The following is a 26,962-nucleotide window of genomic DNA, read 5'->3' on the forward strand; positions in this document are numbered from 1 at the left end:
ACAATGTTAAAAAGGTCATTTAAGATTCTGCAGTAGCCAATGGAGAGAGCCCAGACTCTCCAGAGAACAGTCATCCCATTTGAAGATTAATAGGGTGTGTAACCTACCCTCTGGAGCTGCATGTGTTAGTCCATTGACTGATGAAGAAGCTCTAATGGGTTATCTTTGGCTGGATGTCTCTACCCATAAATTGTTTTTACTAGGTTAGGTGACACCTGGTCTGAGGACAGAAGCTGAGAATAGACAGCTCTCAGTGACACTTGCATTCAGGTACATATTATTTGATTTAACTTGTCTGACTGTCTGCCCTGAAGCACTATGCAGCAGAAGTCACTTTAGTTAACATCTAGCCAAACAACACCAGAATGGAGTCCACACTGTGCAGAAGCTGTTCTGAGGCTAGGAGGCAGAGGTTCAGTGAGGAGAACAAAGAGGGGGGGATATAGGTGGGCCTGAAGAAATGGACATACAGCTCTTTGTTGCATCAGAGACTGTCCCTGAGGATGGAGGCAACACTTACAGTGCTGCCCTGAAAGGACCCACAGGGCTTGAGTTCAAAGTAGAGCCTTCAAACCCTCACTTTCCAAGCATTGAAAACTGGTCCACTTGATGTGCTGAGGTTTTTCCTAAAGAAGTTTCAAAAGATCGACCACACCTTTCAGACACAAGGACAGTGCATGTGGCAAAGACTGAAATTCCCAGACCCTCCACAATCCCTAGCCACTTATTTATAGTCCTGTACAGAAACACTTATCCCTGTTTGAATCATGAGGTTTTTTTAGTTAGACTTGGGTGGCCATAAAGATGGCTGCAATATATTAGCCTGAACACATATTTAAGAGCTGAATGAGATGCACTGAGTAAAAAAAGGAATTTGAATGCTCACATCTTTCCCAGAGAAAGAAGAAATTGCATGAAATATGAGGCACAGTGTAGCAAAGGTGTCAGGTCTCATCTGAAGTAATGTAGATGCTGTTGGTCAGTGCTGTTCAGGGAAGATAAATCCTAGCTGATGTGGGTAGCAAAGGGTTTCTAATGGAAAGAGACAGTCTTTTCCTCAGCAGGCTGCTGGAAAATTCATAGAGGGCAAATCAAAAGCTCAGAAGAAATTTGGTTATCTCAAATGCATCTAGAGTCATTAGGAGCTAGAGCTACTTCATTTAAATATATTGTCAGCACAAAAATTAAGCACTCGTTATCAATAAATGTAGATTGGAAGTTAAAAATGGTAAAACAAAATCTGTAAAGTTTTTTTAGCACAGCTACACAGAGCTTGACTACAGAAGAGCTAGCCTTGTTGATGAGAGATCACTTACCCCAGGCTCTTTTAAATGAATAATATGATAAAAAGAAACAACTGAATTAGTTGAAAAGTGCTGCTTAATTTCACTAAATTCACTTGCACAGGTGCACATTAGGTCAAGTAGCACAAGTAGAGCCCAAGAGTTCATGCAATAGCACTGAGGAATGCATTTCCAGAAAATAAATGTAACTGCAGCAGTGATGCACATTTGCAGACTCCACACCCTCTATTGGGGCTCTGTGTTCAGCTGGACTCATGGTATCTGAGTCTGCTGAGGCCATAATCTTGTAAATGTCAAATTAATATTAAACAATCATAATATGAAACCCAGACCTTTCAAGTTGAGTAAGATGGTTATTGAATGTTAATTACTATGCCGCTATTAAGTCATACTTCGAGTTACGACATGTTTATTTTTCTAGCTATTAACCTTCAGGGTTTTTTAAATTAGGATTGTCCCAGTGCACCATTAATGTTAAGTTCTAACATGCTAAATTAAATAGAATATAAGATGGAAGAACATAGGAGGTCAGCTTTCTGAATCCTTTAATGTTAGGTTTTTCTTTAATCTACATTTTTTCTTGCCAGAGGTTTAAATGCCACAGGCTGTTTCATGAAGTAGAGGGAGTTTGGAGTTTCTCTGGGAACTGGACTCCTCTCCTGGCTTGCTTGGTATGGGGTGTGATAGCTGGGTGGGGATGTGCTGGGGAATGGGTGATGGGAGATGCCACATCTGGTGGAACCTTCCCTGCTTAGGACAGAAGTGGCTCATCCAAGGCTGCCCAGTCCCTGCTGAGCTCAGAACAGAAGTGATGGATGGGGGATGCAGGAGGTGCTCCCAGGTCAGCTCCCACTGGCCAGAGCTGGAAATATGAAGGGTTTAGCTGCCAAATATCAGGTGCAAGCTATCAGGATTCCTGAAATCTTGCACAGACTGAAGGGGAACCTGGAAGACAGGAGTCTTTCTCATGTCAAGAGGCAGAAGAAAGTAGACCAGCCTCATCTGAAAACTGAGAGAGGCAGTAGCACTGTGACAGATGGGCCTGTGCAAGGGCAGATGGTCAGCTCAGAGTCTGTTCACTGCTGCTGATGGGAAGCTACCCCACTTCCCACTCATATTTCTCATATGTGAACATGGACTGCTGCTGTCAACCAGAATCCTTACTACTGGCTTGTCTCTCTGGGCACTCCAGTTCTCATACTTACCTGAAAGAGCTTTTTCTGGCCTTTTGAGGTTTCTTGAAAGTGGGCATTTTCTTGAAAGGCTGGGCATTGCCTCATGGTTGCCACAGAGAAGACAGGAAGCCTCGATTCTCTTCCCAGCCCAGGCAGCTTCTGCAAGGGGACCCTGCTCTGTTATTCTTGTTTTTCCAGGTATCACCCTCACACTTGTGGAAGAGGTGTGCAATTTTTTGTAAGGATTTTTGTATTCCAATGATAGTCACCATCATGAAGTGCCTTCAGAGGGTCCAAGAAATGTCTCTGCCTGTAGCTATGGTGGTATATCAGGAAAGTTTTGTGCAATCTCACTCTTGTCCTTACAATAGATGATATTTCCAGGACTCTTCTTATTCCAAAGCAGTGTCTGTCAAAGCTAATTAGTGTTCAGACATAAGTCATCTGGAGAGTGAGACTGCTTAGCAATGAGCAGCCTGTGGGTTGCTTGCACAGCTCTACAGACAAATGATTCAGAGAGGTTCAATCAGGGAAGCTTTCAGCACTTGCATGGAGCCAGAGCCTCTGGTTTATATCACTCATGAGCAGCACTCTTTTCTTAGTGAACAGTTGCCAAAAAAAAGCAAAGCAAGGGAAGTATGCCAATCAGCAAATTAGAGATGAGTTTGAAATCAACCCTTCCCCTAGCCAGTGTCATATTCTAGGTGTCCATGGAACCTGGATAGATTCCTAACAATATTTTCTGTAATACCTCCTCACTGAAGGAAGAAAGGAAATATTTTCTCAAACACTTGATAGGGGACCCTTTACTAAATTCACCCTAAAGAGAGAGTGGCAGTGAAGGAGAAGGCTGACCAGAGACCTTGGTGGCTTCATTTGGCAGTCTGCTGCCTCCAGGAATGGCATTTCTCTTCCTATATGGTATTTCTTTGGCAGCTTGGAGAGTCATTCTTATCACTGCAATTATAATTATCAAAATCTTCTAAGAGAATTTTCAGAAGGAATGGTCCCAGCCCTGTTGGGATCTGTTTGTGGGGCATGAAAAGTGACTTTCAGAGCACTTTGATGGAAGGGAACATAGGATGGTGAGGAGAAAAGCAAATTCAATAAGTCCCTTCCAGATCTTTTTTAAAGACGAGTGAATAATTCACAATGAATAATTTACTTGATGGCATCAGGCTTTTATCTTCTTTGCGGATATGCTACAAGCAGAATGCAGGTCCTCGTATTTGTCTGTTTGAATTATGTAAGTATTTCTTTGTGTAATTCTCTATAGCTTGGTTAAGCATCTTAGACTTCTAGCTTTGTTACTTTCTCACAGATCATTGTATGAAGTGGTTCCTCCTTTGTGGATTAAAGCAGAAGCACTTCTGCCATGGCCATTCATCATGCAAATTTGATTTCTGTGACTAACACATACTTGAAAATAATCATTGAAGTTCGTGTAAATAGTTTAGATGCATGAGGAACACATGAATAGGTAAAGGAAATTCAATAGACTCAGACAGCTTTTCATACTCTTACACCGTATGTTCTTTGCACACCACCGAAAGCTCGTAGTTCTTTAAGGTTAAATATTTACAAACGTGACATGAACTTTAATATATCTCAAGTTCTAGTGCTTCTCAGGCTCTCCATTAATTTCTTGGATTTGTAATTATCTTGTAAATGATTGTGTGATTCTGTGATTCTGATCATGCCATTGCTTATAGTGGTATCCTCAACCTTAATGTATTATTTTCAAGTCAAAACAGTGGGAGAACTTGCTTTATTAACTCCTTATAAATTGAGGTAAGGACTTTAAATCGTCTTGATAAAATACTTTTTTCTGTCTATGCCATTGCTGAAACAAGTGGCCTCCTGGCACTTGTCATATAACTAGACAGCATTTCACTCAAACACACATCTGTGGTGCAAGAAGGCAAATCAAAATTCATAACAGGATTTTGTTCTCTCACAAATGTCACAGCTGACTGGAGGGACAACTTTGACTTTGAGTGGTTAAACATATATGGTAGCAGTACTTGGGAAATATACTTTCACTGAAAGACAGAGCTACTATTTGCTCATTGAACTAAAAAAAACAGGAAATAATAAGAAATACAAGCTCTGTACCAGATGGAATCAAGTCTTGCAATTAACTCTGAACTCTGTCTTGCTTTTATTCGTACCTTTAGTGACACCTTCTTCTCTGTCTCCTGTTGAGGATAGCAGGTGCCTATCAGTTTCTGGGTATCCATGAACAGGCAGCATAATGTGCTTCTAGCAGAGGGCTTTCCTACCACATTGCATTAGCAGAATCTCAAATTACGTGCCCAGCAACCACCAGCTCTAACAAAGGTGACCCACCATGATATTACATGTCTATGCTTATTTGTCCCTGTCAAAGTTCTACCAGTGATAACACTGGAATTGGAGGACATGTCTATATATAAACCAATCTGCAAGTGCTTTGTGTCTTCTTACTGCTATCAATTTTCCTTTTAATCCACAGTTTGTTGTAATATTTTTTCTTCAAGTGATTGAAAGCAGTTACTTGGTTGACCAACTGTAGGAGCCATTTATCTTAAAATACAGGGGGAGGAAAAGACATCTAATCAATTATTTTGCTAAGGTCTCAGAATCATGGAGTAGAGAAACACAGAATTGATGAGGTTGGAAAAGACCTCTGAGATCACCAAGTCCAACCCATAACTGAGCACCACCTTTTCAACCAGACCATGGCATTGAGTGACACGTCCAGGTTTCCTTAAACAGGTTCAGGGATGGTGACTTCACCACTTCCCTGGGTAGCCTCTTCCCATGTATAATCATCCCTTCTGTGAAGAAATTCTTCCTAGTGTTCCAAAAAACCTCCCTGGTGCAGCTTGAGGTCCTCTCATCCTGTCGCTGATTTCCTGGGGGCAGAGCCCGACCCCCACCTGGCTACACCCTCCTGTCAGGGACTTGTAGGGAGCGATAAGGTCACCCTTGAGTCTCCTTTTCTCCAGGATAAACAAACCCAGCTCCCTCAGCTGCTCCTCACAGGACTGATGCTCCAAACCGTTCCCCAGCTCCGCTGCCCTTCTCTGAATCCCCTGCAGCACCTCAGTGTCCTCCTTGAACTGAGGGACCCAGAACTGAGCACAGCACTCGAGGGGTGGCCTCAATGTCATAGGTTTAGCCCTTGAAACAAAGCCACAAGTCTGTAGTTTTACCTGTCTATCCAACAAGTTCCTTTAATTTTTTTTTTTCTTCTTGTCTCTTGACAACCTGCAGTGAATAATGATCTACGTTTTTCCTCTTGTGTTGCAAAATTTATTCACGTAAATAGTAGAAAATGGCTAAGCCGTAGGTAAGTTTGCAAACATACCTTGAAGCCATAGATCATATACTTGTACTCAGATGGCTCCCTACAGATGATCATTACTCTGAGACTTGCAGAGCTCAGGAAAAACCTAGAATTTTCTCAAGGACACCACAAATCGTAACTAGCTCCTGGTGTTTGACGAATTTTACCCTGCTCAACTGTGGAGTGAATTCAGGAGGTAGAGATGGAAGAACCATCCACACTTCCAGATTCTTCATTTTAGCTGAGACTCTTAATTTAGAGTCCAAAAATGCAGGAATAGGCTGTTTCCTTAAAATCTCTTGGCAAAGGAGAAACCTCACTTGTCAAGCTTGAGAACTACTGAACACATCATTTCTGCAGTTCCCTCCTTACAGAACTTCAGACTGGGTTAGTGTTGGGGGAAAATGCAATAGCCTTGGGACATTTGTCATGGTGCTGTTAATATAGATTTAGTTACATATTTTATAATCTGATGCCTTGAGACATTTTGAGACATACTTTAAAACTTACCTTCATCTTTTATTATGCATATTTTCCCCTTTCAAGAGACATTTAAGTAGCCTATTTCTCCACACCTTGTAACACCCAACAAGCTGTTTGTCTTCAGGGATGAAGACAAATCTCTTAGGAGAGCGGGAGCAGATCACATTGTGTGACAGCTTGTAGTTTCAGATGGTTGTGAGGAAAGGGTGACCCACTGCAGACAGCCACAATGGGCCCTGTGATTAAAAAATGCCTTCAAACTGTCTCAGCTCTTTGGTGGGTTGAAGCAACTGGCTGAAGGAGAGAGCTTGCTGATGCTTGGGTACCTTTGTCGATCTAAGGAAGCTGGGCCCCTGTTCTCTCTTGGTGGAGATGATTTACACACAAGGAGTGATGACAAGTATAGCTGCTGGCACGTGTGTGATCACAGGAGCTGCATTCACTGCAGGGAAAAAGGTCAGGTCTCAGAAAGAAATCAGTTAATGCCACCTCCAGGTGTAGGACAAGGGACTTTCATCGAATGTTGATGTCTGTGACCCAAAACCAAGGAGAAAGAATCCCAGAAAATGCTGTCTTATGTGTCCATGTGAGTGAGTTTAGACCACCTCCTGAGAGATGATCCCTTTGTGCGTGAGTGGCTTCCCCCTTCCACACCCCTTGGTGGAAAACGTGCTGGGAGAGGGATGCCCTTGCCATCACCACCCAGGCCTGGTGCTCTTGTGGGGAGGGGAGTGGATTTCACTGATCTGTGGATTTAAATGCAACAAACCAAGATTCCCTACCTGTCACATGCCCCGTAGGAAGGGGGAGGTGTGGCTATACCACAGATATCCTAGATGACCTTCCTAGGGCAGAGTCTGCAATCACCCAGGCCACTGTGGTCCCTTTGCTAAAACAGAGTGAAAGGTGACCAGGAGAGCCTGGGCAAACTGCAGAGCTGTACATGCCAGCGCTGACCTGCCAGATGTAACTTCCAGAACACAAGGAAGGATTTCTGCTGCCTTCATGGAGACAGTAATTTGATTCTCTTTTCTATCCTGGTGCCAATTTCTATAAAAGTTGCAGGAATGACATGTGTCAGAGAATTCAACTCTGGCTGAATTTGTCTGAAACTTTTAATTGGGTTCCAAAATCACGGGGGGAGGGAGGGGAGTGTGCACGTGGGAGTTGGAAGATGAACAGACATTGTCATTAGATGGAGCCTAACATTTTAGGAAATGAAGCCAAAAATTCTGCTTTTTCAGAGGGGTGATATGAGTGTTGACACACTGAAATTCAGGAGGCTTCTGAACCCCACAAAACAGGGGTCTGACAGATCTGTCAGGGCACACCTGCTTTAGGGGACCGGCCTTCCTACCAGGAATGCTCATTTTTAAAGGCTTTCAAGAGCCATCTTCCATTTACACCTAACGTTTAAAGAAGGGGTTTATTTTCAGGGCTAATTTGTCTGGGCGCCTTACGCGGCCCCGCTGTCCCGCTGGGCGCAGGAGCGCGGAGGGGCCGCGGCTCTGCCGGGCAGGGCTCGGGGGGGCTGCCCTTGCCAGGCGGGACCGGCAGCGTGAGCACTGCCAGAACACAACAGCCTGTGTAATCACATCTTCCCGGGAACTGTGTTAGCTCCGTGGGGAGCTCAGTCCATTTGGAGGGGGGGTGGGGAGGAGGAGGAGGAGGAGGAGGAAGAGACTTGCATTGGTAGGGAGGGCGAAGGGGGGGTAAGGTGAAAAGGGTCAGTGAGTAACCCAGCTCTCGCTCGAATATGATAAAGGTAATTGTTGCTCTCAAGTGAGCACCGGGTGCTTCCTGGCTCTGGCTGCTCTCGCTGCTCGTGTCTGTGTTATGCAGGCGTCTGCTCTGCCGAGCAGGGCTTTGCGAGAAGACAGAAGAGGTTTGATTGACCCTGTTGGGAGCGGTACGTGGCGATATTTGACGTTGTTTCTGCGCTAGCATCACCAGGGCAGGGAGGAAGATGCAGAGTCAGGGGCACGGCACTTCTGTGCTACCTAGGATTTATTTAGGTGGAGTAAGGACCGTGGCAATTAAGAATAATTAATTACAGTCTGCGAGCTGGGGCAGGGGGAGAGCGGCGTGGACCTAACCTGTCATGTAGGTGTTTGATACATGTCCTATGCTGCTGCTGCTGCTTTCTGTGGTGGCGTGCGCCTGAGCTTTAAATATCCTGCAGTTCCCGATATCTTGTTTCTCCAGCCGGCTCTCTGTTTCATTTTCCTCTTCTCTCTAGTGTAAAATTTGGCCTAGCTTAAGCTTCTTTCCCTGGCTGTGAAGGTTATTTCCTTCCCTCCTCTCCTCCCCACCCCCTCATCCATCCTCTCCTCCTCTTGCAAATGCTCTCCGACCCTGATTTGGGGTTTCTCTCCCTGCAGTAAGCTGTGGGCTCTGTGGATGCTTTGCTGTGACGGAGGGCCGAGGGCTGACCAAGTCGTGGGGAGGATTTGTATGTGGGAAGAGAGGAGATGGCTGTGCAGCGTGCTCCCGAATCTGCTCTGAGCTTGCTGATGGTAAGTGCTTGCTGAAATCCATTTGGGAAAGGGGGGTGGGCGAGGGGAGCTGCTCCGCATGGATTCAGGGCTCCAAATCCACAGGAGGATTTTGTGTGAGCCGGTGCTTGGCTTTTAGGGGTCCCAGGGAACTTTGCAAAAGGCTCATCTGGGGCTTGCATGGAGGCAATTCCTCCCACGATGGGTTTTAGCACATCTGGACCCATGCTCAGGGCAGGATTGTGAAGTCACCTTTCTGGCAGAGCTGGCACTTGCATTCAGGGTTTATCCTGAGCAGCAGATTTAATTTTGTTCATTAATTCTGTGTCTTGAATTCTCACGTCCTCCTGCTTTTGCCCTTGCTGATTGTGAGACAACTTAAAAGATGAGAGGGAGAGCTTGATTTCTCTGCTGGTTGGGAGGCATATTTTCAGCTGTGACCACACTCTGCTGTGGTATCACTTGGGGCATGGTCCTCTAATGCAGTGAATCGCCATTCGACTTGCTGCGGAGTGTGTCAGGTCTCCTACTGACTGCAGACCACAGGGTAATGACTGGTATTTATCTGAGCTATTTGCTACAACATGTTGAGCCACTGACCTACTTCTGAAAGTTCTGCATATTTATAATATTTTAAAGAAGATTATTTAGCATAACACGTGGCTGACTCCAGAAACATACCAGTGTCCTGCTGCAATTAAAATAAACCCTTTTGGTGGGGTATTAGAGAGTTGCTTAGCTTTACTGATTTTTTTTTTTTTTCCCCTTCCCTGGTACTTCTGTTGCCATTTTCTGTGCAGCAGCATCAGAGATGGTTTCAGTGTAAGATCTCAGCTGGATGTTTTTCTGCCTAAATGTCACTGCAACATTTCCACTGGAGAGTTGTTATCAGTAGCATGTGTATGTGCACATGTGCATGAGAATGCATAGATACATAGGCATTATATACATATTTATATAATTATTGTCATTACTACTGATCTCTTCTGATTGCATTAGGAAATGGTCTCTAGCACTCAGAGATATGATGAGTTTAGTAAAGGGAATGCTGCAGGATAAGAGCCCTAAGGTTGTTAACAAAGGTCAAGTTGAGAAAAGCAAATTTTATGTCCATTACTCAAAATGCTAAACATGCTATTAAACCTCCGCATGGTTTGTTTTATATTTGTCAATGACTGACTTGCTGTGCAAGCTCATTTTATTTCCTCTTGCTTACCTCCGGCCTTCCTGGCTTTTTAAATGACCTCTTTCTAATTTCTCTTTCAAAAATAAATTGATGAGTGTCCATAAACCCTGTGTCATAGTTTGGGTTCTGAATGCTTTTAGTTGCAGTAGCCTCTGAATTCTTCAGCTGAACCTTTCTTTCCTCAATCTCTGTCCTCCTTGAACAGACCTTGTCAAACTTCAGTGCAGTGCCAAGCTGTCAGCAAATTTTCTCTTCTAAAATGTGGCTTTCTGTGGCTATGTGGCCTTGCCCCAGTTGTTATTTTCAGGTGTGTCTACAGCTCTGGCCTGTAACCAGAACTCCTTGGGTCTCTTCACCTTGGGCACAGACCCACGTGGATAGGCTGGGTTGGGGGTCCAGAGACAAAGGGGTTCCTGCCTTTGACCCTGTGGATGGCTGGGAGCTGGTAGGGGTGGAGATGTATTTCTGGGTTGAGAATGGTTCATGGAACAGTGGGCTCTGCTCCGGGATGGTCTGGTACTAATGTTGGTTATGGGTGTGGAAAAGGTGATTTGCTATGGAAAATGCTCCATTTTGCCAACTGCTTCGTTCTCCTTGGGTTTTTCTTGGGTTGTGAATCAGCTTAGTTAGTTAAGTATAGAAACCTCATCCTTTCCCCTCTGCTCTGCCTTGGCTTTGATTGCATGCCTGAGCAGGCTACCCTTGAATAAATAATAAATTCTTGCATAATTCATCCCACAATTAGCAGCTATAATGGCATCTCTTCTAAAACTGCCACCCTCCAGAGATTCAAAGATTAGATGTCTTTGGGAAGTCCACAGAAGTAGATTTTAATACTTCAGTGAGAATTCTTCAGTGAGAGAGCTTTCTTTTAGCAGTGAGAAGTATTTCAGTACTGCATTTCCCCTGCAATAGGATGCAGAATGTGCATCCAGCCATCCACTTTTCATGACACATAATCAGCAGCAGCATTTGGCAGCGCTGCATCATAGTCTGAAAATATCCCCTTCTCAATGGGGTACCTCAGAGCACTTCATGCTGCAAATAGAGAAACCGAGGTACAGAGCCATTAATTGCCTTTCCTGGAATTTGGTGCATTGAGTGAGTGATCCAAATCAGGAGTTTGCTCATCCCAAAATTACTTCTGGTCAATGAAGAAAGATGGACATCTCTGGAGTCTGGGGTTTCTTTCCTATGGAAGGACCATTCACAGGACATGGATATCTAGCCCCAGCAGAGAGCTGCTCACGGGACCAGGTGGCACTTCAGGGTGCCAGCCATGCTGACAGCTCATGACTTACCTGTGACCAGTAAATGCTACCCAGGACATGGTGTTGGCGTGGCCCAGAGCAGCTCCCAGTGGCACATTTCTTGTGCAGCCATTATCTCATTACACCTGCAGTCTTAGGTGGGGAGATCCCACTTTTCTTTAGTAAAAAAAATATTGGCTACATAATTAATTAATGTAAATTTATTTTTTTATTATTATTTATATTGTTTTCTAGCCAGTTCAATACTCTGGTGTGTTTTTTCCCCCATTTATAGTGATTATTTCTTCTTTTTTTTCCTCCTAGACCAGGGAAAAGGCTCAATGAAGGAGAATTTCGGTTTTAAACATATATTTTCCTAAAATAAAGATTTTTTTTTTTCATACAAAGACTGCAGTCTGCAAATGTAACTGCAACTTGTCCACTCTGGTAAATATCTTGTACTATAAATGACTCTGGGATGTGCCTGGTCTGCAGAACTCCTACCTCTACCTTCCTCCAGAAATCACAGGAGATGAGGGATGTTGCCTGGTTCAGCATGAAGGAAATTGGGCAGAACTGTGCCCAAAGTGACTCTGCCTGTAGCATTATCAAATCATTAAAACAGAGCTTCCTCAGCTTCCGCAAATCAAGAGAGGGGAGCATCTAAGCATGAAATAGCAAATACTGTGTCTTGTTAGGACTGATAACACCTGCTGTGTTAAGATCATTAATACTGATGGGAGTGATACCAATAGGTTTTTATGTCTGTCTTATTAGTGTATTGTAAAATTTTAAAGCTGTAGACATATTGATTGCACATATTTTAACAGCACAATAAGTTACGATACCTGGTGTCTCCTGAGACAGCATTACTGCATCTCGTGAAAATACATCTTAGGGCCTTGACTTTCAAACTATTCCAGGTCATAACACTAACACTAATTAATCTGTGTTAAGTGACAACAGAGGTTCCAATGAGCAACATACATAGCTCAATGTTTACCAATTAATCTAAAATGATCTTAAAATGGTGAGGAAGAGAAGCACGGTTCTCTGTTTGCAGTAAAGCTCCTGCTTCTAGCTTCAGCTAGCTGCTCTCACATTCTCCATCAAGATGAAGTTTTTCCCTGTTTATAATCCAGTTTTAATCTTTTTGATCTGAGTATAAAAATAGTTTCCTTGAAGAAATGACAATATAACATTAGAAAATAAACACACTTGTAAATTAATGGTAACTGCTTGTGTTTGGCACAGCATCATTAATTTCAGGGGTTTGTGTGATGCTTTCATGTGGTGAAATTCATTATTTTGGGTCTTTGTTACATCCAAGCTGAGGCTGAAATAGAGGTGCATGTGAGATTTCCTAAGTGGCCTTCATTACATGGGACTTGGTTATCTCTATAGTTCAAGGAGAAAAAGGCCAGCAGGGAATTTGGAGCCTTAACTCCGTCTGTGGGGTTCACAATGCCCAGGGTGAAGAGGGAGAAATTGGGTGGCCAGTGCTGTATTGAGGCTGCTGACCTTGGTGTTTCCTTGCTCTACTGGGAGGCAGGCACCTGCAACAGAAAGATGTGAAAACTGCTCTGTTTCTAAGCTGCATCAGAAGTAACTGGCATCTGAATGTCATTGTCCACTGGAAATCCCAGATTTCTGATGTGATTCCAGTCCTCCCTTTTAAAAGGGATCTCCTGAGTCATCCTTCCATCCCTCGAACAAAGCTACACGAGCCCTCAAAACAATGTGAACCTCCTTGATCTGATAATTTTTTCTGGAGTGTAGCACTGAGCTCTACAGAATTGCTCTTAAAACACACTCCAAGATTTAACTGTATCCTTACTAAACCCTGTGAGGGCCATGCCCAGTTTGACTGGCTTCTAAGGTGTTGGACTTGACAACATTCCAGATACTCCATAAATAATTTAATATGTTTAACTGCTACATTTTATATCTTAAGTCTGCCCTTGTGAAGAGAAGTTTGGTAATTAAACTTGATAGAGAGCTTCCAAGCCCCATTTAGACCTAGGACTGCCCCCTCCCCCATAAAGCTGTGCTCTGTCCCCCTCAAACCTCTAGACAGATTGCAGCAGCACAGCTCAGCTTGGAGGATCATATTAAAACCTTTGGGAGCAGCAAGGTTACAGTGGAAGGATGAGGTCATTTTCTGCCTCTCTCATCTCAGGCTTAAATTATTTCTGCGTTGACAGTGTGCAAAAGCCCTCCACATTCAAACCTCCTCTCTGCAGCCTCATCTACAGCCCACACTGCCCTGGAAGGTCGATGCTTGGCACGCTCTTTCCACGAAAACAGAGCCCACTCATTGCCTGCCGTGGCGTGGCGAGGAGGTGAATGCAGCTCTCAGGCGATGCTGAGGCAGGGTGACGTGCCAGCAGTGTGTGACCGCTGCACACCGCTCTGGGTGTGAGCAGCATTGCCTGGGAAGGAATAACACCTTCCCCCAGGACCCCGCTGCGCCGCTGACATCTGGCCCTCTTCAGCTTCATGCCCAAAATGAGGTCTGTGGGGAGGCTTGCGCAGCAAGGGGAGGTGATTATGCAGCTCTCTCCGTGCTACTTTCACAGATATTTCAGTGTGCAGGTGTGCAGGCTCCACCCGCAGCCTTGCCAGAAGGTCTGGGTGGGAGATGATAATGTACCACGGCACCCGGAGGTCGCTGGGGAGGATCCGTGCTGGCAGGAATCTCCCTTCCTCCTGGCTCTGTCCTTGCTCCAGCCAGGCAGTAATTTGCTAATGGGCTTCACGAGTTAGCAGTAGCTGAGCTGTGCTGGTTGCTCTTCTAGAGGATGGGATGAGAGCAGCAAAATCCTGCTCGGTGCTGTGTGGCTGCATGCTACTGTGGACTGGGAATTTAGCCATTTCTTGTTGGTAATTTCCCCTGTAGCACTGAATTATTTCTGAACTTCACTATTTGCCTTTGTAAACTTGCAATAAGTCTTCAAACACAGTGATTTAATGCAGCTAAATGAGATTAAACACTCCCTGGGATTACTCTTGGCTTCCCTGTGGTGGATGTCACCTTTTAGCCATCTGAGCTGCATGACTATAAAATTGTTATCCTTTGATTCTGCTCTAGTGCATGCCATCAATTTTCTTTTCCCTGTCCCTCTGCTTGAGCATGCCGTTGAAGAAGCCGACCATAATGTTTGCACATCTGAATTCTCACATTTATTACTATGCCTTAAAAATGGACTCAGAGATTACTGGTTTATCTCTTTTTTTTTATTATGTATATGGTTTTTGCTTTGTATTCTATCTGTTCATTCTGAATTACTGATGAAATTATCTCATCAGAGATGTGGCCATTGATTTTATTTTTTTTTCCAATGCTATAAAGCATTGCTATTTGTAGAAGAGAATTAGTGGGCACTTGAGTAAATGATCATTATGATTAATTGGAGCATTTCTACAGTTAGAAGAAAAGTAACATACTAACAAGTTGAAAAGATCTCTAAATAAGTCAACTCGTTTTGACAATATAGAAAGGAATCCTATCACTTTGTTTTTTCAAAAATAAAATGCATTGAAAAACTTGACTGATATCCCTAAACTAAAATAAAATGTTAAAAATGCTATAATTGCCCTAATAAAGATGCAAGGTTACAGATAACTATTAATACATGAGAAGGACTTGTGACATTGGACAATTGCAATTATTCCCATTCTGCATCTTCTGGTTACGAATGTCACACTTCTGTAATTACTGTACTCATAATTTCTCAGCATGGCAATGATCCAGCCTGCTGACAGGCTAATGTGGTTAGCACATCAGGGCTCAGAGATGTATGGAAGTCCCACGTGCCTTCCTCAGTACATGCCATGAAAATGCAGGTTTTTGGGATGTGGCACCTAAAGCTGCTGCGCTCTGGTGGCCGGTTCTGCCAGCACCAGCAAGGGCTGCTTTGTGTCATGTGCCTTCTGAAAACAAAAGCCACCACAGCTGGTGGCTGACCCCCCACCAAAATCTGGTTGGAGGGGTCAGTCAGAGAGACTGTATGGAGGTTTGGGCTTTCACCAGCCAGCACACTGTTTCCAGCTCTTCAAAACCACCATAGAGGCTGCCAGGGAATGTGTTTCCACACTGTCAAACCTTGGGTGAGCACCTCCCTGAGCTCCTCCAGACAGACACACATTTGCCCTCACAGGTCTTAATTCTTTCTGCTTTTAACTATCACCAAGCACAGAAATGTGCAGAAGTGCACTGGAATCAGCCATTTCACAAAGAGGTTTTAATGGCACTGAGGATCAAACTAGGCTGAACCCATCATCCATTTCAAGAGATACAAATTTTCTTGTTTAAATGAATTCTTATGCTGGCCTGAAACTTCAGCTCTCAAAGCATGTGATCAAAGTTTCTGCTTGCTTTTTTGAAGGGTCTTATCATATTGGGGAGTCCTGCTCTGAGCCCTGTTAGCATGCACTTGTCCAGCAGCAATGCCTGAGACCAAGTCTTGATGGAAGGCACTGAGATACCAATGGTCCTTGAGAAGCCTCCCAGGCACAAAGACACCCACAGAGTGTCTGTATTTCATGGAAACAAAAGCCACAGTGAATGCCAGAAACATATTTAGAGGAATGGATTTACAGGCACAATCTGATCAGTTTTTTGCATCCTTCATGGGATTTCAGATGGTAATTCCCAAATTAAAGCCAGCAACTCCTAGAGCTAGCTCTAGTGCCTCTCCTTATCTTTTCAGGTCCCCAAAAACCTAGTGATATTGCTGAAATACAAACAATTGACCAGGAACAATGACACTTGAGCCCACAGTGCTTGGTTCTCAGGTCATTTTGCAAAAGCCTTATTGAAAAAATAAAATTTAATAAATGAACATAAACTGGGAGAGCACAAACCTGGGTGCAAAAATAATCTACCCCAATATCTTTGTAAATCTGTTGCATGGATATTGGGGCACCTCAAAATTTGCTAAAAGCAGGATAGCCCTTCCCCTTCCTGTCCTTACTCCAGCACACACTGCCCACCTCTTGCCAGTGGAGGGATGTTCTCTGCAGTGTGTCCCTCATTGTTCTCCCTTCTCTCAAACCATTTACAACCACCAGAGAAATTATCTGTAGGGAGGCTTTTGTAGCACAGAATCAGAATTCACACAGAGCCTTGCTCCACAATATTTTTCTGGCTGTGGGCTGTGATAATCTTGTGTTGCAAGACACTCGGCTTTGGCTCCCCGTAATTTGCGCAAAGTTAATGGAGGAGTGTTGTAGAACATATGTTTGGCTTAATATAGGTTCAAGGGGTTTTTTAGTCTAATATACTAAAATAAAATCCAGGACACCTTCACAGTAAATAAAATTGACAAGTTTTTCATTTTTTAATAATATGAGGCTAATTGAGCCGTTGTGGTCAGAGCACATTGTATTTCCTGGTAATTAATTGCTGGCTGCAATAGTTGACTGCATAAAACTACGCCTCGGGCCATTAACCCCAGGTCGTTAGTACTCAAGGAAATGTCTAGTGAAGGTCATTATTACTGCTGCTATATAAGCTATTGTAACAGAAAAGACTTGGCATGAGCTTTTCAAAAACCCCTTTTCCCTGTTCTGGTCTCATTTCAGAGATCTGGGTGCTCAGGCTGTTCTCAATTAGTCTGCATTTACATTCATTTTCAGGGGGTTAGAGTTTGCACACCTTTGTAAAAACAGAAATAATTTAATTGGAGTGTTTGAGGTTGCTCATTTAGCTTTATGTGGCCTGAAATGTTGGCCTTCACAAAAGATTGACACAGGTTTGTGCTGTCAGTCCCAGGGGGATGGACAACGACCTAGTGAAAAACCAACAGATCCCTTTTGCTGGCTTCTTTAGCAGCAAGGCACAGACTCTGGGTGGGTGGCTGTGGGGCAAATGGGGCACTTGTTGCACAATGAGGAACCACTGGTGTTTGTGTCCTGATATCTCTGCTTTGGATTGCGTTTCCAAGGTTTTGGTGATGGACCAAAATCAACCTTGTAATGTAAAACAGTCTTTTTTTCACTTCTCTTGTCATCTCTGGAAGGGCTTCTGACTCTCAGGTCAAGAAAGACCTATAGGAAGATTTCTGTTTGTGCTATCCCCCAAACTGCTCTGTAGGCCAGAGTCCCCAGACCAGCAGAATAATATTGCTACTGAAAACTGACACTAAAAAAACACAGTTGTGAAGATCAATTTATTTCTTCCCCTGGTGTAGTTGAGAATTCCTTCTTTCTGTTGTTGTTCTTCAAGACAAAGTGCTAATGGAACAAAAAAATAACAAGAAACATTTTTAAGTATTTTGCTTTAACAAAATATTAGTAACAATAGCACTTATTTACTACCTTAAAAAAGTTAAACAATTTTATCTTGAATGCTGTTTTCTCTAGTCATGTGCTTAAAGTGGGGTGAGTATTTTGCACAAACCAAAGTGCCTGAATCAATATTATGAGACTGCTGGCTCTAATGATGTTGTGAGGAAGCACTTCAGCTCTAAATAGACAAAATTACAGACTGCAGAAGATACAGTGATGGCACAAGAAAAAGGATGGGGGTGTTTTGTAATCTGCTGATGTTCCTAGCAGTGTTCCATTTTTTATTTCCCCACTTCAAAATTTTGGTTTGGAGTCAGGAGTTAAATAAATTATATGAAGAGATCTATTTTGCCCTCTTGATCAATACAGAAACTTCTTTTGTTACCATCCTTTACCATCCTTATATAAGCAAAGGCTTGCTTGTTCAGGGTCCCTTGCTATGGAACGCCTCTCTTCAGCTCTCTTCCTCTGGATCTAATATCATTCACTGTCTTGGAAGAAATAATAAACTAACTACGCTGCTTAGATTAGTTCCAACACAAATGTTTTTGTATTGTGGGAATTCTTCCATCAAAGCTGTGCTACAGACTTCTTGGGTCAGGCAGGGCTTAGGTCAGTTAGGGAGCTTCTGATTTTTGGATGCCCCGCTTAAATGTGAAGATCTAAATAAAGAATCATCCATGTGAAGTTTCTGTGAAAGATTTGATGCACCAGTAGGAATTAAACCTTAGCTGCATAGTTCAGAGGTGTTTGGTTTCTTGGACATGGATCCTGTTTTGAACGTTCCTGTTTGGTTTGTCTCTGTTTACGGATTACCCATTCCAAATACAAGTTTTAAGATTAACTTCCTAAACTTCTTCCAAGAAAATGAGTATGTGCTCACATTGCAAATAAAATGTGTCTGCTGTGGTTAACCATGAATATATTTGGGGGAGAGAGGAGGAAATGAATGCTATTGCATGATGAAATGTAAACTGATTGCAGAGTTACTGAATATTTTAAGACTGTATAACCACGCAGACAAATTGGAAAACCCATCAGTTTTGTACATGATGGGAGTAAAGAACAAATCCTATTTGAAACCTGCATCACTTACTATAATAAAGCAGGGGTGGCTTAATTGGCAAAGCTTTTGCAAATTGAATAATATAGTAATCTCTTATGAGAGTCAGTTTTAATTTTTAATAATCTTTAATTAAGTAAGCATTCACAACACATTTGGTATTGGGGCATTAGCACAACAGTCTCTGGGTAGTCAGTGTCATTCTTTCATATGCAGGTTGGTGTCAACTGATTTTCCATGGTCAGTAGTTGTTCTTGAGTCTGTTTAAGTTCCATAAAACTTCCTTCATTGCACAAAAACCATTCCTGTCTGAGGGAGAAGGATTTGAGCTTTCTTCTCTTAGGATCATGAGGAGAAAAGAGTGTAAATCCATATTATTCTACTTATCTCCATGACATTTCCAATTTCTACAGATGCAATCAAAAGAATTTGTCTCATTGATCTTCAAACTCTTTGGCAATTTCACACTCTGAGCTGAGTGGTGTGAGCTGTTCAGTCACCCCATTGCTTTTCATCAATAAAAGTTTTTACCTAGATCAAGACAGCACGTTTGCTGCATATGAGCTATGCATCTTGAAGGTTGTTATTGGTTTCCTGGTGGAATATTTATCTTCAAACTGAAATGAGTTCTTAGATGAGTCATTGCACACATACCCTCTCTTGATATTTTTAGGTGCTAAAGCCACTATTTCAATGAGGCTGGGTTGGGGAAAATTGTCCATAATGTTTTGGATGTACAATTAAAGTGCCATCTGCCTCTGTGATGCAGCAGATGTATAATTGATATTCACTGCTGATTTGCCTCTTGATTTTCTGCAGACATTGAATGCTGTAATTGTTTATACAGTATGATCCTGAATACCCATGTGAGAATTTTCCTCCTCACGTGTTCCTAACAGAAATATCACTACCATCCTCAATACCCATGAGATGGATTCATTAAAAGATAATTTGCAGATAGCTAAGCTAAAATCTTACAGAAATCTAGTGAGTAAGTAAAAAACAAGTTTTCAAAAGGAGTGGCTTATTCCCACGGGATCATGTTTTAATATAGGAGAGCTTGTTGGGAAAATGTAAAATGCTGATGCAAAATCTGGTTACCTTTGTACACTGGTTCCAGTGCAGGTTGTAGCTAGGAATAGAAAAAAAGAGAGTTGTTTTATATTCCCCTCCTATTTTGCAGAGATAGAAACCTTCTTCAGGGGAAATATTTTACGTAGAGTAAAACCAAAAGGTCAACTGTAACATCAAAAGAGCTATTGTCTCTAGGGCAAAGACTACTTAATAAAAGACAGAGATAGAAACCACAGCAGTGAATTCTGAGCATAGAGAAAAACAGAGATACCCTTCCCTTCCCTTCCCTTCCCTTCCCTTCCCTTCCCTTCCCTTCCCTTCCCTTCCCTTCCCTTCCCTTCCCTTCCCTTCCCTTCCCTTCCCTTCCCTTCCCTTCCCTTCCCTTCCCTTCCCTCCCTTCCCTTCCCTTCCCTTCCCTTCCCTTCCCTTCCCTTCCCTTCCCTTCCCTTCCCTTCCCTTCCCTTCCCTTCCCTTCCCTTCCCTTCCCTTCCCTTCCCCTTCCCTTCCCTTTCCCTTCCCTTCCCTTCCCTTCCCTTCCCTTCCCTTCCCTTCCCTTCCCTTCCCTTCCCTTCCCTTCCCTTCCCTTCCCTTCCCTTCCTTCCCTTCCCTTCCCTTCCCTTCCCTTCCCTTCCCTTCCCTTCCCTTCCCTTCCCTTCCCTTCCCTTCCCTTCCCTTCCCTTCCCTTCCCTTCCCTTCCCTTCCCTTCCCTTCCCTTCCCTTCCCTTCCCTTCCCATCCCTAAAATCGTGATCAATCAGCAGCTGTTAATTTTACCCTCTGGCTGGTTTCTAAGGTTTTTCTAAGAATACTCTAGACCTGAATCTGCTCGCATGGAAATAAAAGCAAAATGTGAGCAGTCACCTCAGTGGCAGGAGGTTAGTGGCTCTGTTTTATATTGCTGCCCTTCTTTTTGACAACAGTGGCTTTTAAGCACATTAGTTAAGCTCAGTATGAAGTGGCAGTGATTGTCCAGGGCTTTGCATTCAGCTTCAAAGGAAGGAAAAATTGGTGATACAGACCCTGAATCTGCTGCTAGTGACATTTTGAGTGATCGTTTCTTAAGCCCGTGGCTCCCAGGAAATCAGCTCTCTGGGCACCTAGAGAAACCAAGGCCCATTTTGGTGCAACTTGTTCCATTTTTGTGAGGTGTTGGCTGTACTCAGTGTAATCCAGAAGGATCTCTTGTGTTTTCCCAAGGCTGAACATTTGCTCTCATATTTCAGTGTCTCTAAGGGTAGCAGTGTAATCATAGATAAAGGACATTGTGCTGGTGGTTACAGCATGTCACTCCTGAGCAAAGGACCAAGGGGCTGAGGGTACAGCAGAAGGAAAGCACAGGGGATGTAGAGGATGGTTTGGGGAGGGGAGGTGGAGTCAAATCCAAGCAAATGAGGTGCAATGCATTGCAGAGATGTCTGGTTCTGTTCCAAGTTTTCTTTCACATCTCTGTTGCTGTCTGCAGGAACCCACCAAGTTAAAGAGAGCCAGAGAGACAATGCAGGAGAATATGATTATGTTAATGCTGTTGAACATTCGTAGGAGGGAGAAGAACTGCTTTTCTCCACGAGTCATTTAGCCACAGCCTTGATGGGTGCTCTGGGATAAACACAAACAGAAATCCAGCTACAGCACAATGTATAGGTAATTTTACCCATGTTTCTTCTTGTTGAGGTCCAGCTGTGCTCTTCATCTTGGAGAGATGACAAGATGTGAAGGGAAGACATTTCAGACTGTTGCTCTTGTGTTCTTAAGGACTTTATTTTATTTAAAAAATTTATTTCTGGTATTTTTCTCTCATTTGTGTAACAAGTTTTTGGTTATGCTTATTGCATAAAGATTCATCTTTAGGTTTAGTTTATACCTACTGAGAAGGTCACTCCTGAAGGGGAGGTTGGAGGCTCACAGCAGATGTAGGGCAGTGCTTTGGGTTAAGCACACAAGAAAATAGAAGACATGATAGAGAAGGGTCTGCAGAGTGGACTGGACTGTGATTAAACAGAGCTGAAACTTGCAGAGATACAGAGGCAGCATGAAACTGGGATCCCAGATCTTGTGAACAGCAGTTTGAGCACCTCCCTGTGCTAACTCAGCAGTACCACTGTCTTGCTGCTACCCTCTTGGATGAAGTGTGGCTCATTCTTTTGATTGCACTGTACTACATATAAATAAATCAGCCATAGAGAAATTGGTTCTGCATATTAGTCACTGGCTGGATGAAGTGTTCAGTTTCTGTTAACACAAAGTGTCAACAAAATGAGTACTCTATCACTGTTTAATTCACATGCTTCAAAATGAAACTCCAAAGAAAAATTTAAGCTTTTATTCAAATCAGGAGGTCAAAATAAACCTTCACAAGCTACTTACCAGGTTTGCCATTCCTAAAAATTACTTGAATATTCAGAATTGCTTTCTTTTCAGTAGCATGAAGGACTAAGAGACTAAAGCAGTGGAGGAGAGAGCTGCAGTACCTTTTTGGGAGGGGGAATTCAGGGGGGTGCTGACTGCAGCTCCTGCAGCACATTTGTGTTTGTATAGGTGGTAGGAAAAGTGGGGAAGTCATCCTTGGAGCAGGGGTGTGGAACACAGGACTCCTGTCACCCATCTGGGTGCTTCCCAAACCAGGAGACTTAGGGGAAGTAGAAAGGTTTGCCTTGTGAATCCTTCCTTTCCTTGTGGTGTGCAGAGAGGGGGATATGCTCTGGGAGACCTCGATATGGACATCCATGTCTTCACATCCCCACAGGCTTAGGAGAGCCAATGATGATGATTTCTGTCTTTGGGGGCAAAGCAGTGTGTGTGGCATGTTTGGCAGGTTAGTGTCACCCTACCAGCTCTCCAAAGAGCAGCTGCCCATCTGCAGCTCTGGTGACACCTCATTCCTCTGAAGACATCACATGCAAGTGACAACACACATTCATCAGAAACCTTTAAAGTTCTTTTGGCCCTCTGCAGCCCTGCTTATTTTATTCTGTGTGCTAACCAACTGCAGCTTGTGATTGCCACTGGACCTCCAAAAATATGTGAGGCACCTTCGGGGACTAATGCCTTGTTCCCCCAGGCAGTGGACTGGAAGGACCTCCTTGTTCCAGAAGCAAGTCTTCTGTCCTCCAAACCTCTTCTCCTACAGTTCAATTCAATTCTGGTCCTGTCAGTCTAAATTAGAAGGCAGCTTCCCCTCAGAGAAGCATTCAAAGCTTCATTCACATAAAGTGTCTTAATTTTTGTCGTGTGGAGCTGTGTGTGGCAGATACGAGCTGCAGAGTGTACAAAGGCACCACATTGTGAGAAACCACAGCGAGGGCTCCCAGAGCACAACATCTGGTGGGGGAGTCTGCAGTGATTAGAAAAAGGGCTGTCTTATTGCCAGAATCAAATTATCTGAAGGTGTCCTGCTGGTAAGCATCAGGTACAAGCTGTACTGAATTCTAAATTGGTGAGTACAAGAGAGGTACTATTAGATCTTTACATCTAATCTTTGGGTTAAGTTGGGTTTTGTCAATATTCTCATCTAAAACCTAATGCAACATGTCTCAAGACACAGGCCACAGCTGAAACAAATTTTATTTTCGCTTCTGTGCATTAATATTCTGTTCCCCAGTATTTGGGAAGGATTCCCATCAGAGTTCTCCCTTAGGAGTTTGAAGGGCTTTGGTGAGAAGTAGAAATCGATGGCTCACTTGTCCTAGCTGGTTCCTGTCTTTCTTAAAAATAATCTCTTCTAGTTATGGGGGAGAAAATCCTTCATAGGACAGAAGTCAAGATAACTGTAGCTGAAAATTAAGCTTGCAGGGAATTGGAATGGGATTCTGTGGGATGATCTGTGCCATCCAAGGGATCAGGCCAGTTAGGTGTTACCTTCATCCCAGCTGAGATGCAGTCTCTGGCCGTGTGGATACTCCCCTTCTGCTCTCAATGCTCCTCTTTGACAGTCTGTGTGAACTGATTTTCCTTTGCTTAGCATCAGGTGAAATTTAACTCCTGGGTGTCAGCTGAAGAATAGTAACCTTGGCTGCTTCAAATCCAACAGTTAAGGTGGTCTTATCATTCCCCACTGCAGTATCTCTGCAATATCGAAAAAACCCAGAAATGTCATATTTTGAAGGTATATCTACGTTTTCAGCACAGGATGAGGCATCACTGACACTGGTAGGTGGATTCGCTCCTCCTGCTAGGAATTCACTGCTATCTCCCATCCACATCCCAATAATCAGCTGGGATAATCTAAACCTTATTCCCTCACTCACAATTATGCACCTCTATATTACCCTTCCGCTGCTGTGTTTGCAGACCTGTGCTACCTGGGCTCTTGTTAGAGGCAGGAACTTTATTCTAACAGAAACTTTGCAAACATTGTAAAAAAAAAAAAAAAAAAAATTTATTTTCATCATTGAGTCCAAATCTTTTAGATCTCTGTATATTGGACATTTGTCTCCCTTGGCTGGTAAGGGTAACTGCTCCATTGCAGGTTTTCCTCTGGGGAAATTTATGGGAAGATTTAAATACAAAGTGAATGGTCCCCTTTAAAGTTGCATATGTTAAAGGAATGTGACTTATGAATCCTGTTAGCAGTAATGGCTGCATAAGAATATCAAACACTTAGTCAAATCAAGATTTTGCTGTGATGCATCTTGCACTAGAAGGGTTGCTATAAATTTTTGAACTGTGCCAAACATTTTTATGTACCTTGGGTATGCAGGCTGTGTTTGATGCTTATAGAAGTTGATCCTGTTTTGCTTTTGTTGCTGACTGCTGGAGGAACATGTGCATGTGTTTGTGTAGCTGAAGAGAGTTAAAACTCCTCTGGTTTGCAGTCTCAACAACAGAGAATGCTGCTACATGCAGTAAAAACAGGAGATAATATTAAACTGCAAATAAACCATCAATGTTGTGTCAGGAAGAGACCAGTATTATTTTAATAATTTCTAGTGACCAGCATAGGGTGACACTTTCTGGATAGAGCAGATTCAGTGAAGAGTAGCAACATGGTTGAAAATTGCCTGTATGAAATATTTATATAAAACTTTGCTTCATGCCGTGAATATTTGAACAATTAAAAATCTGTTGACTGTTGCTTTCTGGCCTTGGGCTAAGCTGAGGGGGTGGATTGAGGATGGTGGTGGTTGTAGCCTGCCAGCTGAATGGTGCCTGTGGGATCATGCTGGAACAGATGGGAAGAGCAGCAAGCCTAGAGGACTACCATCATTTAACCCCAGCCAACAACTCAACCCCACACAGCCACTCACTCAATTCTTCCCAGTGGGACTTGGGGGAAGAATTGGAAGGGTCAAAGTGAGAAAACCCATTGGTTAAGAACAATTTATTGGTTGAAATAAATCAAATCAGTTATCAATTTTGGACCCTACAAGAGACCTGGAGAAGAACTTCTTACAAGGACATGGAGTCATAGAACAAGAGGCAATGGCTTTAAAACAGCAAAATTTTGCCTGTGCAGATTCCTGTGACTCCTGGTTATTTTGTAGGTTTATTGTCTTTGAAGTCTTTGTTCTAATGTCATAATTACTGCTTGACTACAGCAGAAATTTTAGGGCTTCTTCAAATTGTGGGAGCACCAGAGTATCCCAAGGGCTCAGCCTGTCCCTCAGCACCTTTCTGAGCTGGGGCACAAGTATGCAAGTTTGTTTGGATGTTGTCTCAAAGCTCTTCTCTTAATGATGAGGCCATTTCACAATGCACCAGTGATATGGATACACTTGTGGCTAGATCTGAAGGAGGTTTTAAAACAAATTCTCCAACACTAGATTAAAAAATACAGAGGGGAAGCAGGGGGATGTGATTGCACCTTTTTGTTCGTTTTTTTCCAGCAGGACTAAAGAGTTTAGTTTCTTTCAGGCTGCCCACTTGAATCCCGCTGAATCAGGACAGAAGATTACTGAACGCATGAGAGGAGTGCAGTAATCATTTGGGGTCAGTGAGCTATAGATTGCAATATTTGGCAGAGTTCTTGTGCTTGCCTGTGAGCCATAGCCGTGTCCCTGCTGCACCTGCCGGGAGTGCAGGGAGCGGCTGCCCTCTCCCTTGGCATTTCTCTCCCTTGGCCTCTGTGCTCTGTGTGTCATCAGCCTTCCCCACCTGCTGAAGCCTTTCACCGCTGCATTAATGATTACTTTTAATCAAAGGGATCAGAGTTATTTTTCCCAGCTGTCAGTTTGGTTTGTATCAGGCTGCTGATTATTGCCACTCACTGAGATGATGAAAGTAACCATCCAGATCATGATTTACACACAGGAAACCTGACTAGCCAAGGTAACCAGCTTCATTTGATCTGATGCTTGATTTTTTTGCCTCTGTCTCTATCAATTCTTTGAGGTATTTTACTTTGGCTTCCCCAAGGCAATATACCAATGATTCAATGACAGCTCCCCAGTCTTACTCCTTGTTTTTTAAGCTTCTGGATACAAGACTTGAATTTTTAGGACCTGTTTTCAGGTACTGGCATGTATTTTCTATATGCCCTTGGGCAGTCTCCTTCTTCTCAGAATATTCATGATTTTGTAAAAGGTCCTTTTTTGCAGGACCACTTTGCCATCTCCGCTGTGTTTTGGCAGACCACTAATTCAATAATGAGAGGAGAAATAAAGGTAACTGACCCATGCACAAAGATGAACATAAAGCCAAAAAAGGGAGATCTTGCTGGACTGGATGCAAGCTCTGCCTCCTTACCAAGGAAGACTTGTGTGAGCAGAGTTCATTCCATGATGAGTGAGCCCAAGGCTGCTGCTCACCATGGAAGATGGGACTCCTGGCTCCCTAAAACCATTAATTAGTTGGAATTGAGGCTCTCACTGTTGCTACCATGACTCAGTCTATAACAGCAGTGGGAACTTTCAAAGTCAACTTTATGACCATACTCTGCCAACCTGCTTATTAATGATATGCAAATTATAGAAGTTCAAACATTTGCATTTAATGCTCATAGCTGTTTCTTTGATTGCTAATGATGTTGATTCATGAAGAAAAAGCTTTCTAAAATAAAGGGACTATTTCATGTACCACACCAAAAGCAAATGAAAGAATGTTGCATACTGCATTTTTTTGGTCATGTTAAGCCCTGTCCAAATACCTCAGGACTCATAAATTAGGTGGAAATGAAATGTGATTTACCAGCTAATGAGATAGAATTTAATTTTTAAACAGAATTATAACTCTGAGTAAACAATAAACATGCACATTTAGTCATGAACTCCTGTCCTGAATTTTACTGCTTAGTTGTCACAGATTTTTATTATTTATTCATGTTACAAGATCCACATGGCCATTGCCCACCTCCAAAGAACTCATTCCTGGAGCAAT

The 26,962-nt window shown here is 43.1% G+C and overlaps 1 protein-coding gene across 1 annotated transcript in view; it reads left to right on the forward strand.

Annotated features, from left to right (window-relative positions):
- The first annotated feature begins 8,708 nt into the window (after window positions 1–8,708).
- The window catches only part of FRMD4A (FERM domain containing 4A), a 356,654-nt gene continuing 338,400 nt past the window's right edge, over window positions 8,709–26,962 (forward strand). Inside the window, exon 1 of the mRNA XM_088055158.1 lies at window positions 8,709–8,809. Within this exon, the coding sequence (XP_087911284.1) occupies window positions 8,765–8,809 (45 nt within the window). The 5' untranslated portion in view covers window positions 8,709–8,764. The remainder of the gene's footprint in view (window positions 8,810–26,962) is intronic.

The sequence above is a fragment of the Pseudopodoces humilis genome, chromosome 5, assembly GCF_049639895.1.
Source record: "Pseudopodoces humilis isolate 2021_Gansu_Grassland_sample_001 chromosome 5, ASM4963989v1, whole genome shotgun sequence".
Lineage (NCBI taxonomy): Eukaryota > Metazoa > Chordata > Aves > Passeriformes > Paridae > Pseudopodoces > Pseudopodoces humilis.